The sequence below is a fragment of the Lissotriton helveticus genome, chromosome 6 (assembly GCF_964261635.1).
Source record: "Lissotriton helveticus chromosome 6, aLisHel1.1, whole genome shotgun sequence".
NCBI lineage: Eukaryota > Metazoa > Chordata > Amphibia > Caudata > Salamandridae > Lissotriton > Lissotriton helveticus.
In genome coordinates, this window is record NC_136067.1 from 2,080,760,926 (window position 1) to 2,080,776,413 (window position 15,488).

General features: G+C 40.0%; 1 protein-coding gene across 3 annotated transcripts in view; it reads left to right on the top strand.

The window, feature by feature from the left end:
• The window catches only part of LOC144764020 (olfactory receptor 2D3-like), a 143,138-nt gene extending 134,912 nt beyond the window's left edge, over positions 1–8,226 (top strand). For all 3 annotated transcript variants that reach the window (XM_078650151.1, XM_078650150.1, XM_078650152.1), the window contains one exon: positions 1,995–8,226. In XM_078650151.1, coding sequence (XP_078506277.1) covers positions 2,121–2,954 — 834 coding nt within the window. In that variant the 5' untranslated portion in view covers positions 1,995–2,120 and the 3' untranslated portion in view covers positions 2,955–8,226. The remainder of the gene's footprint in view (positions 1–1,994) is intronic.
• The last annotated feature ends 7,262 nt before the right edge of the window (positions 8,227–15,488 follow it).

Sequence of the window (15,488 nt, forward strand, 5' to 3'; positions counted from 1 at the left end):
ATTTTCTGTAATAGTTAGATCAAATCTAACAATGGCAAGTTGTTGGATTTATTCTAATTCTTAATTTAAATCCTTGAGTGACATTCCTAGCTCCCTCAATATATATACTATATATTCCCATCTTAGCCTATGGAGCTAGTTTTCTACAATGAGGAAAATAACATTGACAGTTTTCCCCTCAACAGGGCTTATAAAGCATATTTTATAAAGTCCCTGCTTATAGTTACAAGGCACCCTACCCCTGGGGAGATGAGGGGAGATCTTAGTGGTGAATTATATGTAAGACTTTGGAAGTACCTTTACATTTAAATCCATATACATTTAATGTAAAAGCAGCCTGAAAGCAGGGCTAACTTTAACATGACAACAAGCAGCACAGTAGAGCACACTTAGGTCATTTAATTCTACTGGGTCTCTAAACCTACATTCCTCATTATAGATGAGGGACTGTCAGTTACGAGTGTAATTATACGTAATTACCATGTCCCAGGGCACAATAAGAGTCAGAAAACCAGCACATAGTAGTTAACATTAAATTAAGTTGAGCATGCTGCATTAAGATTATGCAATAGGAGGAGGACTAGTGGAATATACCACCTATAGTACTAAGATCTTACAGCATGACTGGTTCATCTTCAAGGATTTGGTAAGGTCTAGTACTGTTTTTCTCTAGGGACTGTAATGTGTGAGGAACAGTCCGATCATTTTTGCCTTACTGAATTTTAGTTGATTTTAGACTTTTCCTATTGTTGCCGAGTCCAAGATCAAGACATTCACTGCAAGAGCAGAGAGTAAAGTTCCATGGATATATGTTTCAAACAATGGTGTGATTAACAGTAACAGTAAGGATTGCCAGTGTAGGAATCTGTGTTCTGTGTGCATTACTGAAGCCTCACTTGGAAACAGTATGATGTATTGCCATGGATAATCCTATTTGCTATACCAATCACCTTGAATGTGACCTAAATAGCCATAAGCACTTGAAAGACAAAAGTGAAAGAGTTGTGCATATAGTGGAGCAGTGATTGGCTGGAAGATGCATTCTGTATTCTCACTAATCTCAGATCTAGGTAGAGACCTGCTATCAAGTGAAGACCATTTCCAAAGTCCAGTTTGTGACAGAATCTAGGTGATGTTCTCCTAGAACGTCTTTGGAAATCCTGGATGTCTGACAATCCTTTGTAGAGTTTGCCTGGATAAGAAGGCACTTCTGGTATATCTGTTTTTGATGTCTGTGAACGAAGAACAGTAAGAGCAATAAACATTCTAAAGTGTCTTACTTCATCTGATGTGATTGGAGGTCCGCCAACTTTGTTGGGGAGGTTATCATATGATGGGGATACTCTCAATTTCAACGAGCTCTGATATTATTTTTTTAGGTAGAACTATTCAGATGAATGTTTAGCATTCAGCTCTTTAGGGCTCAGTGGTCATGGAGATAGCTGTGCAATTCGAACAGGTATGGCTGAAGGACCTGGCACGGTGTTGTATGATCAATTCTAGGAAGATATTAAAGAGAAACGAGGATATTTCACATCTTATGACAACTGGAAATCAGTGCACAATGCAGTGGGAGAAAAGGTGCTTGGTCACAAAATCCTCTTCATCGCACAGTATGTAAAGCACTGTACAACCTGCTCAAGACATACCTGCTTCTAAAAGGTACAGCCCAAAGAAAAAAACTACGTTTCTGTTCAAACCCTAAGTTGGCACCTATTTATGTACAACAACTATCTATGAAGGGAGAAAGAAAAATGCAAAAGCACAGAGAATAGGTAATTGCATGCTAAAGAATAAAATGTAATTTGCCTGATTGTTAGTCATTTTGTGTAAAGGTAACATGGTGTTCAGGATGTGACATTTGTGCATTTCAGCTTTTAAGACAGGGATGAGTTTTCCAGAGGACAAAGGTCTTATGCAGAGTAAGTCTCTAGGCCGCACAGCACCTTTATATGCAATACACTTACCATGGATGTGTTTTACTTTTCCTACAGATAAGAGAAAGGCAGACACGGGATTCAATTGCGGAGACAAATGGAAGCTCACTAGCAGAGTTCCTGCTGCTGGGCCTATCTGAGGACCCTGATGTGGAGATTGTACTTTTTGTGTTTTTCTTAGTGATGTACTTGGTGACTGCAGCTGGAAACATTATCTTGGTTACAGCTTGTGTGTGTGATGCACGACTTCATACTCCTATGTACTTCTTCTTGGTAAACCTCTCCTTCTTGGATATCTGCTACTCATCAGTGACTGTCCCTAACATGTTGGTCCAACTCCTTACCACGAGGACTATCAGCTTTACTGGTTGTGCAGCTCAGATGTACACTTATCTGCTACTGGGCTGTACTGAATGTCTGCTCCTTGCAGTCATGGCATATGATCGATATGTCGCCATCTTATTTCCTTTGCGTTATACAGTCATAATGAGCTCGTCAGTGTGTATTACTTTGGCGTCTTGCTGCTGGATAAGTGGTAGTGTCATGTCACTCCTGGACACCATCTTTACACTTCAGTTGCCTTTATGTGGATCCTATGTGATCAACCATTTTTTTTGTGAGGCAACAACTCTCATCAAGATGGCATGTGTGGACACATTTGCTACAGAGATGGTGATATTTTCTGTTGGGATCTTTGTGCTGCTGCTCCCAAGCTTCTTCACCATGTTGTCCTATGTGCGTATCATTGTCACCATCTTGAGAATCCCCTCCTCTGCAGGTAGACAAAAAGCCTTCTCCACTTGTGCATCTCATCTCATTGTTGTTACTATATTCTATGGAACTGCCATCTTCATGTACATGAAACCTGTATCAAAAGACTCTTCTAATCAGGATAAAATGATCTCTGTCTTTTACACCGTGACACCGCCAATGCTGAACCCCATGATCTACAGCCTGAGAAACAAGGATGTGAAGATGTCTCTGAAGAAACTTGCACAGGGACACATTTGTCATTGAGTATCTGTCTAATGCTCGAGGTAAATTATCACACTGAAGAAAACAGAGTAGTCATTGGGTAAGTGACAAAATAGTGTGCCTATTAGAAAACATTGTGGCAAGAGCTACTGAGAAACATTTAAAAACAACAAATATTGTCGATAGGAAGGAAACTAGGGGAGGATTTACTAAGTATCCATGCATTGAAGCACAGAAACAAAGTTGCAGCACTGTGTTTTGGGAAAGGGAGGGTGAGGAACAGTGGATATCCACTAAGATATGGCACTGTTGATCTTTCCCCTACTTCTGGCACCCTTTAAGGTGTCTTGTCGTGAAGCAAACTCCATTTCACCAGAGTGTAAAGGTGCAAACGAACTCAGGTATAGGTTTTGATGTTGAAGGGTACTCTACCAGTACAAATACTAGGCTTTATTTAACAATGATTAACCATTTCCCACTTCGTATGTGTGGTGTAGAGTATAGCACATATGCACATTTAGTATACCTAGTACAAAAACTTTTCTCCAACATTGCACCTACTTCAAGGAGACAACATGTTTTTTTTTATAATTAACTTGCTCCTAATTTTAGTAGAGGAAGATTTGGATTGAAGTTCCTGGATGGTTGTGTGAGACTTCACATGTTCCACCCATGGAAAACCTATGTGACAGAATGTATTGCATAGTAGCTTCAAGCTTGATTTTTTGCAAACATGGCAACTGTCCTGCACAAAATGAGTTTTGTGCTGCAAAGTAAATACAAATGAATCATTTTGCACTGGTGAATTTTATAGTAATACAGCATCTCTCAAAATGAACAATACATGAGCAAATGATTTTCCAACTCCTATTGTTATTGTAGTTTAGGAGTCCAACAGTACATTGAAAAGCTTCATGGTTAGTACGAAGGAACTTACAATTATAGATTAGACTTTCATGATATTTCACATCCCTGCGCTAGTGCCTATAGTTAGGGGCTCATTACAATTTCTGCTGTATGAATGATGCAGCAATATTGCTCACAGAAATTCTGACAAGGTAGGGTAGGATAGTTTCTAGCTGTAGTGTTACCATATACATTATGACCTTCAACTCTTGGATTATTATCTATGGAAAACAGAGCTGGTCTACCTTTTTCCTCAATATTTCTCCTCATTATGGCCACTTTTCTCCTTTTGTTATGCTCTTAGTAGACAACATGTGTCTGATATGAAACCTGAAGGTGCAGATTGTATCATAGCATTTGTACTTCCAATTGGATTTCAGCTGAATCTGAATTGGGAATAAACATGTCATTAATACACCATGCTGTGACTCCTCAGGTCTTTGAGTCAGTCATGGGTACCACAGCTTACAAACATGGAAAATGGATCACCTACCAATGTTTTTGATTAGTGTTGTCTGTTGCCCATGCACCTACACACGTTTGTTAAGCTAGTGTGTACTCTTCAGACAGCACAATTGCATTAAAAATTATGTCCGAGGCCCCTTGTGAGCCTGTTCCAGGAAGACAAATGGGATTACATACTACACTCTAATATTTTCCTTAGCCCCCAGCCAGCCAAGATGATTTGCTGTTATAGAGTCAAAGTGGAATCTTCTGGTCTTCGGTTTTGACAAGTTGTGTCACGTATGGACAATACCATTTCAGGCTCAGGAGACAGAAGTCTTGTTAATGGGTCATGAGGAACAGTTCCATCTGGCTGATTAACTTGGGATATTCAGATGATTTCTAGTTTCTGATCTTGGATAAATCAATTTGAAAGTCCTTCGAGAAACAAATACGTAGTTAGGTATTAGCAGTTAAAAGAAGCAATTTCAATTTTTTTTAAATAAGACGCATTTTTGTATTTTTATCTGGGCTATGTTCCGCCACTTGTATTTCCCTTGCAAATAATTTCAAATTATAAAGAATCTAGACAGAAGTACATAAATCATTTTGGGTAACAGCTCTGAAGATATCTCAGTGATGTTCCTTTGAAGCTCATATAGAAGTGAAATCACTGCAATGGAGACTTTGGTATAGATTTTAATAAAATAAAATGCAATAAAACAATCTTGTAAGAATGATATCTGAATTCAGGGGCATATTTTTTTTTACAAATCATGCAGCGCAGCAAGTCACCTTGCCTAGCTGCAACATAGAGAAAAGGCAGGAATGCTCCATACTTAACATAGTACGGTACATCCCTGTCATTTCCCAGCACTGGCAAACACATTGCTGCCTGGCACCAATGCAGGTACCCTTGTACCCTGGTTGCAAGGGTGCCTGCATTATAAGCAGGATTGTTTTGTGCAGGAAGAACCTTCCTGCACAAAACACTCCTCAGCAACATTTTCCTCTTTCATCAGTCATCAGTGCCAGTTGCATTTCCGTCACTCCTCACAGCCCTCAGACTAGCAGCAAGGCAACATCTTGCTTGCCAAATCCATGTTTACCCTTAACAAGAGCACCCTGGCTTCACTACAAACTGACAGCTAAGCTATAGACCTTCAGTACTGATAGAGAGCCTTTTTGACAACTACCCAAACAACTACTGACCAATATCAAGACTTCCTTTTGCCGCCAAGCTGGTAGAAAAAGTAATGAGCCAACTTAGAAGTACACTCTTTACTAGATGACACACAACATGGTTTTAGAAAATACCACGGCACAAAATCAGGTCTGGTGATAGTAACAGAGGACATACAAAAATTACTTGATAGGGGGACAGCTGCATTGATCCTGCTGGATCTTTCCGCATCCTTTGATACAGTCAGCCATAAGATCTTGGCTGACCATATGCATGGGCAGGTGATAGAGGGAACAGCTTTTGATCTCCTGCAATCCTTCCTGGCAAATAGACAAACTAATGTGAAAATTGATCAGTTTGTTTCAAGGTCTTTTTCCTTGCCTTGTGGAGTTCCCTAAAGCTCGGCATTAAGCCCAACCCTATTTAATCTTTCTGTGACATCACTTGCTTCCATCATTAAAAAGTAAGGCTTATCTCTGGCCTCGTATGCCAAAGACACCCAAATTGTGGTGTCACTGGCAAACCCAGAAAGCTATTTGGGTGCGGCTTTCAGCTCATATATGAGCAAGGTGAGAAATTGGATGGATTGCAACTGCCTCAAACTGAACGCCCAAAAAACTGAAGTTGTCATTTTCAGCAATAATCCTTCTTTTTGGACACCGGACTGGTGGCCATCTGAGCTAGACTTACTACCCGAACCCTCAAATAAAGTAAGAAATGTAGGCTTCTTGAAAGACAAAGAACTGTATTTTGAGGACCAAGTAAATAAAATAAATGTGGCTGCTTTTTGCTCCCTAAGGCTAACTAAAAAGATAGAAACATTTCTGCTCCTGAAAAACTGACACTTGACTAGCCACAACTTTTTAAATTTTGGTTTCCAATTTTCTTCCATCTGCTCTACAACATTGTAGCATTAAAATTACATATTGTCCAAAACTTTCTATAAGTAATGTTGACAACTTTTCTGCTTTGAAGACAACTGTGAAGTACACCACCAAAGAGAAGAAATAAGTCCATCCACTGTGGAGATTAAAAAAGTTGATCTTTATTCTTCTTATTTATTAAAAGCAGCAGCCAAACAGCCAACGTGTTTCGTCCAACTGGTGTGGACTTTATCAGGGCCTAAAGCGAATGTGAAGATCTTAGGTGTAGTAAGTCGTTATTCAAATATTGAAGAAAAATAATATGCTGTATATGTGCTATAATTTCGTTTTTTACTCATTGAGAACCAGGACAACCTCACAGACGTCTTTAGCTGTTACCATGCATGGCACAGGAGTTGCTTAATCACAGGAAAAATTAAAATCCAATTTTGATTTTAATTTTTCTGAGAGAATAATAGTAATTCTCTTGTGTTCTATTTTATGAATGGCTTCCATTTCCATTATTTGTTTTCCTAGCTTCAAAAGTTCTCGATTGAATGTAAGAACACTCTTGCAGTGTTAGCATTAGCAAATTATAGACTTCTTCTCTCCAATTTTTTTGTTCATTATTTCAGGACCAACATTTTCATTCAGAAACAAGTTTGTAAGTAGCCGACTTTGTAAAGCTTCTTTACCATGTTTTGCCAAAACCCTAATTCTTATATCTTGAAGTATGTTTCCATAATGTTCATCACTTGCTTGTCGCATATTCTTAATAAGTTCTTTATATTCAAAATTAGACCAAATGTTGACATTTCCAATACTTCCCAAATATTTCCTAGTATCTTCATGGACAAGTGTTTTAAAAACTGGTTGCCCTTTTACTATATTTATGTATTTATTTAGGTGTTTTATAGCGCACAAACTTGACCCATGAGGGTATCAGAGTGCTTTACAAGGTTTACAGAAGAGAACAAACAAAAAGGCATATATGTACAGCAGTATACAAAAGAAATAAGCACTCAAAGTGAGATAGTGCTTCAGATATTGCAGTATCAGGACCAAATATGTGCTGTGCATGAAGCATGAGTGTCTCAGCAGCCGCAGGACCCAGCTGGTATTAGCTGACAATTTGGTAAACAGTATTACAACTTCTTTATTGTCAATGACAAGAGTCACCTTCCTGTTTCCCAGTTCTTACCTCACAGACTAGAAGTCAGGTCCTGATACTGGAATATCTGATGCATTATCTTTACAAAAACATCACAGAGATCTGGATTCTCATCACCACCCTCACCCTCAACTTTGTATTCCTCATCCAGACCTGCCTCACACCCGCATCTGCTCCTCGCTTCATCAGGGCAACACCCAACAGCTGCAAGATCACAAGCAGAGACTGCACCAACAAACCGGGAGATGGGATCCCCATCATCCACAAAAAAGGCCAGCCACATGCATGTTGAAAAGGCAGGGCTCAAATGTGCCACTGCTGAAGGACATCAATGGCATTAATTGTTTTGAACCAGAAAGCCTTTGATGTTGTTCTGTACTTGGACCCACGTCTATTATCACAGCGAACAGGCGCTGGCACAGGGCCATTTATTCCAGTTTGGTGCCATGGTAAGAAGTAGAAATATGGGATTTCCAGCTCTCCATATTCGGCTGGTATCCTCATAAGCATTTCTAATAGAACGCTATCCCTTACGGCATTCCGGATAAGGTCACTATGAAATTCACTACATTATACTTCCATGTCTGCACTTGCCCCATCTCCTCGTTCTTCTCCTGACAAACTCCTCACAAGCCAGCTTATAAGGGCAACTGGTGGAGGAAGCCAGCGAGACTCCATTGAACTGTGGTGTCCTCATTACTCTGGGATCCAGATCTCTTCTGTTATGTTATTCTGTACTGCAATAAATCTTCCCAAGACTACTTCAAGACGTCTGATGAATCTTTATTTGTTTACAACAGTCTTCCTGTGCCGGTATGCTTCTGGACCCATTTGGAGTAATGGAAACACAAGTAGAGGGTTACGTTAACAGTTAGAGACCATAAAAACCCCACCGAATCTTGGGGGTGTGCATAGGTGAACTGCGACAAAGGCGACAGTCTTAGAATAGTCAGGCCACAACCGAAGTGGTCAACAGCGGAGTTTAGATGAGGAATTTACCAATAAGGAAAGTTTTGGCCTCCTTTTTGAAGTGTGTCAAAGAAGGGATTCTTCTAATGGCGGGTCGGAGGTATTTTCAAATTCCTGGTGGGGCCCTGGAAAAAACCCGATTTTAGTTTTTATTTCCGGAAACGGGCAGGTTGGAGCAAGAGGTATCTATCGGACCGAGAGTTTCTGTTTCTTCCAGCTTTCTGTGCCAGAAAAGCAGGGGAGTTTGTGTATAGAGCCTTGTGTGTGATGCATGCCAGCTTCAGCTGTATTCTGGCCTCGAGGGGGAGCCAATTTAAAGCTTTCAGATGTGGAGAGATATGGTCAAATTTCCTGGGGCCAGTAAGTAGACTAGCGGCCGCAGCATTGAGGCACACTTTTAAGGGTTCAAGTGAGAGCTTTGGTAAACCGGAGAGGGTGGAACAGCCATATTCCAGCCTAGAAATGACTAGTGCTTGGACTGGCATTTTTAGGTTGGGAGCATCGATGAATGGTTTCAGCTTCCTTAGGTAGCTCAGATGGAACCTGGCTGACTTGGCCATTGAGTTGATGTGGTCCCGCTTGTTCAGGTTGCTGTCGAGAATTATATCTAGGGATTTGGCTGAGTCCACGATGGTCGGCGGGCAGTTTAGGGCTGTGACGGCCATGATCCACGTCTGAATGTCAGGGTTGGCTTTTGCAGGGGAGATTAGGAGGAATTCAGTTTTCTTTGCATTGGGTTTGAGTTGGTTAGAGGCGAGCCATTGGAGGGTCAGCTTCAGGGCCTCATTCAGGAAGAGGATCTCCTCGAGCGAAGAGATTTTAATGTATAGTTGGGTGTCGTCCACGTAGATATGGTAGGAGATGTTAGCGGTGCGAAGAACTTCGGTAAGCGTCTCTAGGTAAATATTAAAGAGGGCGGGGTGACAGGGTTGAACTTGAGGGACTCCAACTGTGACTGGGGTGGGAGATGATAGTTTGCCGTTCATTAAGAATCTCTGTGATGGGTTGTGGAGGAAGTACCTAAACCATTCTAAAACAGAGCCATCCAAACCCATCCTAAGTTTTAGGTGTTCGAGTAGATTTTCATGGTTGACCATGTCGAAAGCCAAGGAAAGATCTAGGAGGATAAGAAGGCAGGTTTTGCCTTGGTATAGGGCTTGGAGGGCATCGTCCACAATGTGGAGCATAGTAGTTTCAGTGCTGTGCCCCGGTCTGATTCCAAATTGGAAATCGTCAAGTAGGTGGAAGTTATTGATGTGTTGACTTAGTTGCTGTTGTACACACTTCTCGAACACTTTGGCTAATAGAGGTATGTTGGAGATAGGTCTGAAGTTGTCAGGGGAGGCAGGATCCATAGCATCTGGAATCGATCCTTGCTGGAGGGAGGTGTTGATAATTGCAGTCCAGCTAGGGACAATGGATTGGAAGGCAGCAGCGAGGCAGTTGGAAGGTAGAGGGTCATTAAAGTGATTATTCAGGATTAAGGTGGGGAGGATTTTAGGGACTGAGTCTTTGTCATAGTATTTGAAATCGGTCCAACGTGCTTGGCTTTTAGGAGAGGCCAGACGGAGTGGCGTGGAAAGGGGGGGGGGGCTGGTCAGGAAGGGGTTGAGAAGATGTAGCAATACTGAGTTAATTTCCTAAAGTAGTGATTTTATCAGCGAAGAAGGGGAGCTTCTTTCGGTGTTTTAGCCAGTTTATTTGATTGGTGTTTGACCAGTTCAAAGAGCTTGTGTGGTCTATTCGTGGCATTCCCCAGTTCCGATCTGAAGTACACTTTCTTTGAATTGAAGATGTTCTTGTTATAGGAGTTTATAGGAGTTTCTTGCCTGGCGGCAAAGTTTTAGATGCGCAGCAGAGGGGTGCTGCCTCCAAGTTCTTTCAGATTGCCTGAGGGATCTCCTCTCCATGTTGAGGGGTCCAGAGAACCAGGGGTTTCTATCTTTGATTTGTATTCTTTTTAGTTTTAGTGGGGCAAGTTCATCCAGAATGTTCGATATAGTCGCTGAGTAATGATCGTTTAGGTCACTGGCCGTATTTATGTGCGGATTGGGTGGGAGGTCACATTTCCAGCGAGCCTCCAGTTTCATGTGGTTAAGGTACTTGGTGTCTCTGATCCAGCGTTTCTTAATCACCGGTTGCGGTGCCTTTGTCTGGTGGGTCCCGGGTAAAAGGAAGGCAATGCGTGGTGGTCAGACCAGTCACATTGGTCAATGGAGATAAGCTGAACTGAAGATTCCTTGGCAAGGATCCAGTCCAGGGTGGCACCTTTTGAATGAGTTGGCAGAGAGCAAACTTGAGTCAGGGCTTGATTGGTTAGGAGATCTTTGATGGGGTTGACGTGGGGATTCTTAGGGTCGTTCCAGTGCAGGTTGAAATCCCAGAGGAAAAAGAGCAAGGTATTCGCAGGAGTCAGTGGTGTCTGCCGTGAGAGAGAGAAGAGTATTTGTTGAGCAATGAACCATTTACAGGAGTAAGTTGTAGTAGGTTGCTGAATACAATTACATGTGTTCCTCCAAATAAAAAATCATAATCTGTTTTAAACATCTGCTGCATTCTTAAATATACAAAGGCAAGCATTAAGTTTGCGACCATGCTGATCTCATCAATAATCTGAACTTTCATTTTCTTTAGTACTCTTGAAACTTCATAACAAGCTTCTCCAGATAGCTTGTGATATTCCAACTTATTTTCATGCTTAACTGGTAGCATCAGTAAACAATGTAGTGTAATCCCTTTAATGTTGTGTGCTGCTAACCCAGTTAGAGCAGTTACAACACAAGATAAATATGATTCAGTGGTTTTCTGTAGAGAACTGGTCAAGACTTTAATAAGAAACTTTTTCCTGTACCAGCATGACCACTGATATACATTTGAATAGGTATAAATGAAGTGCAGTTGGATTCTTTTCTTTTCATGAAGTAAGCCATGCTCTATCTGTTGTGTAACTTGCTGATATATTTCTATCTATTCAATATTTAGTTGTTCTTACAAGTTTCCCAGCTCCATAATATCCTGTTGTGCTTGTTGAATTGCTATTTCTACTTCACTTATGGCTATTGCTGCTTCATTTTCAAGAATTGGTTGCCCTAGTGGATCTTGACTCAGTGGAGCAGAACGTTGACTAACTTGAGAACAGTCTCTAGCAATTTCAGCTGCAATAGTAGTTTCTTTTTCAATCTTTTCATTCGACATTTATAGATAATTTGGAAAAACTGTGCATTCAATGCTATCTTTTTGCATTAAAAGAATCTTCATAGCAGTCAAAATCTCTATGTAATTCCATTTCAGTATGCCATGGCTTGAAGAGTTGCAGAAGTGTTAAATAGAAAAATTCCCATTTATCTGCAGTATCACAACTGAGTTTCCGGTGATTAATAAGATTTAATTTGGCGTGTTTTACACAACACCCATCATATCCAATTACTGCATATTTTTCTTCATTTATATTTTCTGTAACATTTCTCTTAAAGTTGTAGTATTGCAGTACTTCATTGAGACATATGTTTTCCAGGCGTGGACTTCTTTGAGGAGAGGACGTATACAACATGTTTGTTTTAACAATAGCTGTGCTTTCCGGTTCACTTAATGCTAGACATTGCAGCAAGCCCTAGACTTATCCAAATGATTCGTCTTGACTTTGAATATAAACTTGCAGATGTCAACCAATCCGAACATTTATACGATCCAATATCTCGATGAGAAAGCATCTTTAAACTAAAGCTGTACAATTTGTTACTAAGAGTCTTCTCTTGTGAAATGTATTCCCAAATTTCTTTCAACTCTGTCTTCTCAGATGTTGTTATGTATGATGTATAGCAAGCAACAGCAATTGAATTATCTGCAACATACTGGATATCCATATTTGCATTCCACATCATCAAAATCACTGAATTGTAATCATTAATATACATTGAATCTTCACATCTTTTTATATCATAAGCATTCTTTGGAGATTTTCGAGTTATAGTATGCCTCACTGCTGACATGAAACTGTTGACTCTTCCTTTAGAAATACTGGTTTTGGGAATCTGAAATGACATTTTGTTCAAACGTTTGCCTTTGACAATATTTCCCACATCAATGACTTTGAAACCATAAAACTTGTTGTCTTAAGGGATTTTCTCCTCCTGTTTTTGGAATAGCACAGGTAACATAGTCTTCATCAGAATCAGGTTCCAAATTTAGGGCCATATGTATATGAAGAGCACCTTCGACTTGGTACTCCTTTCTCCAAAAGAAATCAATAACTTCTCCAAGAGGTGGGTAATTTTTATTGCAGATAAAAGACATCATAGCTTGAAACCTATGATTAAAATAATAGTAAATCATCCCATGCGTATTCAGCACATTTTAGCATAGCAAACCACGCAGGAGTTCCTATGTTTCTTAACATACATTTAAGTTGTCTGTGATGACGATACCAATACTCATTAGTACCACGTTGATATGCCATCAAATTAATCAACTGAGATTCGAAATGATAGTCTCTTTATTGTACTTTGTCCATGAATTCCTTTGCAGAAACATGTGTAAGATGAACTCCTGTTTTTAATATGTGGTTCACTGCATAGGAAAGTCCAGACAAGTCACGTTCAAGCAAAAGATGAAATATATATATAAAACATTGTCGAAATCTTGGATCTTCTGTGTACAATCTTGTTGTACGATATTCAGAAGCTGGAATCTGCAAAGGTTGTTCATCATATCGTCCACCTTTTCCAGTAAGGAAGAGCTGTGGAAAACGACGGGCTTCTAAACTTCTTTTGCAAACACTCATAGGGGTTCCCTTCGCTTTCTTCATTTGGAATAATTAAATAGTATTTCCAATCACTTATTTTGAATGTAAAGGATGTACATATAATGTTCATAAATTTCTTCACTCCTGGAGATGTCCAATTTTCTTGATTTGGCTTGATGAAATTTCGCTATCATCTCCTCGAAATAGTTCTTGTTCTTCCAGATATACATTTTACAATAAATATTGTTTTTTATGAGATATAACTATGGTGACATCTACAAACTCTTGCCATTTCTTCCGACTTTTTGTTGGAACACCATTAACTAGATTAGCTACAGGTTCAGTTCCCTCTCTCTCTACTCAAATAGTTTCAATATTTTTCTTTAAATCTAAAGGTAAATACATAACTGTTCCCTTTAATCCTCTTTGTAAATCTGTGTGAGGAAATGTACCTGTTTTAGGCTACATACATAGCCTGAAACAGGTGCACAGATTGAATCAGAATGGACTCATACATATTTAAATCCACCAGTTCTGGAGGAATCGCTACCAACTCTAGGTTATTATGTACAGCTCTAGCTGGCATTTGGTTCTCTTCTAATTTGCTGTAACAATATTTACAAATACGTTGATCACTACCCAACTCAAAAAGACCTCCTACCAACAAATAAGCATCAAATTCCTCCCACTTATTATTGTTTTCTTTTTCACTTTTTAAATACACATCAACATTCCTAGTTGGATTTCTATAGTGAGTACGTCGCCGACAAATATGAACATAGTTTGGTTTTTCAGAACAAATTACCTAAACTTTGTCATTTCTTCTACAAACTTCTCAGTAGTACTATCCTCCAACTCTTCTTCAACACCTACAATTATCAAACTCTCACTTTGTCTGCACTCTTCTCCAGTACTAAAGAAACAAAACTCTATATAGTCACAAACTTATTTTTATATCCAAGACTGACTTATGAAAAAGTGGTGCATAAAAAGGTAGGAGCGGAGCACAACTCTCTTGCATGAGATGTGTGTTGGTGAGGGGTGGGTAATTGGTACCTTTTATTCAAGACTGTGGTGAGCAAGGATAGTTCCACTGTGAGTTAGAGTGTGGGGAGGTTGCAATCTGGGGGTTGAAATGGTAGCTTCTCTCTGACATAGAGTATGGGTAAGCTTCTCCCTGCGGTATGAGATGGTGGTTCCCCTGTGTCTTAGAGTGTGGGTAAGCAGCACTTTCAGGTGTAAGAGGTCAGTTTCTCATGATGGGTGTGGGTAAGCAGCTCCAGGGAGTGTACGAGGGTGGTTCTTCTGTGATGTAGAGTGTAGGCAGCTCCCTGGGGTGTGGAAGGAGAGCGGTTCCTGTGTGACTTAAATTATAGGTAGGTACCCCCCAGCTGTGGGAGGGTAGATCCCCGTGACTTAAACTGTAGGTAGGGTGCTTCCTGACCTGTGGGAGGATAATTCCCCTGTGACTCAACGTGGGGATAGGCAGCTCTTGTGGGTATAAGAGGGTGGTTCTTCTGTGACTTAAAGTGTGGGAAGACAGCTCCTAGGGGTGTAATAGAGTGAATGGATGATTTTGTAAGTCCATGGGTGCTTTTTAAGATATTGCAAGTCTACTGAGGTAGTGCCTGAGTGATTACAGGACTACAAAGGTAGTGCCTGGGATATTCCTTCACAGTATGACTACTGGCTCAGTGATTACATAATTACAAGGATAGTAGCTCTTTCGTTGAAATAGTGCAATGGTAGTAGGTGGGTGATTATATAACTGCATGAGTAATGGGTACATGATTGAAAGACTGTATTGGTAATACCTTGATGATTGCATGAGTGCATAGGTAGTGCCTAGATCATTTTATGAGGGCAGCAGTAATACTTAACCAAATACAGCAGAGCATATGTAGTGCCTGTATCATTGGAAGGCTGCATGGGTAGTACTTGGGTATTTTTATAACTACATGAGTGTTGGGCCTAGCCAAATCTAAAACAGCACACTATTACATGATTCAACCGTAAGTCTCTTCTTATTGATAAAAGTGGGCACACATATATCTCTACTTTTTAAAATAATCATCAAATATAAAATAAATATGTATAAAATATTCTGGAATCTAGAGAAACCTAGAAACTGACACATGTAATAGCTCTACATCAGTGATTGCATAACTCCATGGGTAGTGCTAAGCTGCTTTTATAAGTGCAAGGGTAGTCACTGAGTAACTTTACAAGAAGATGGATAGTAAGTAGCTAATTTCATGAGTGCACACATAAATATTAAGTGCATGGATAAGTCTAAAAA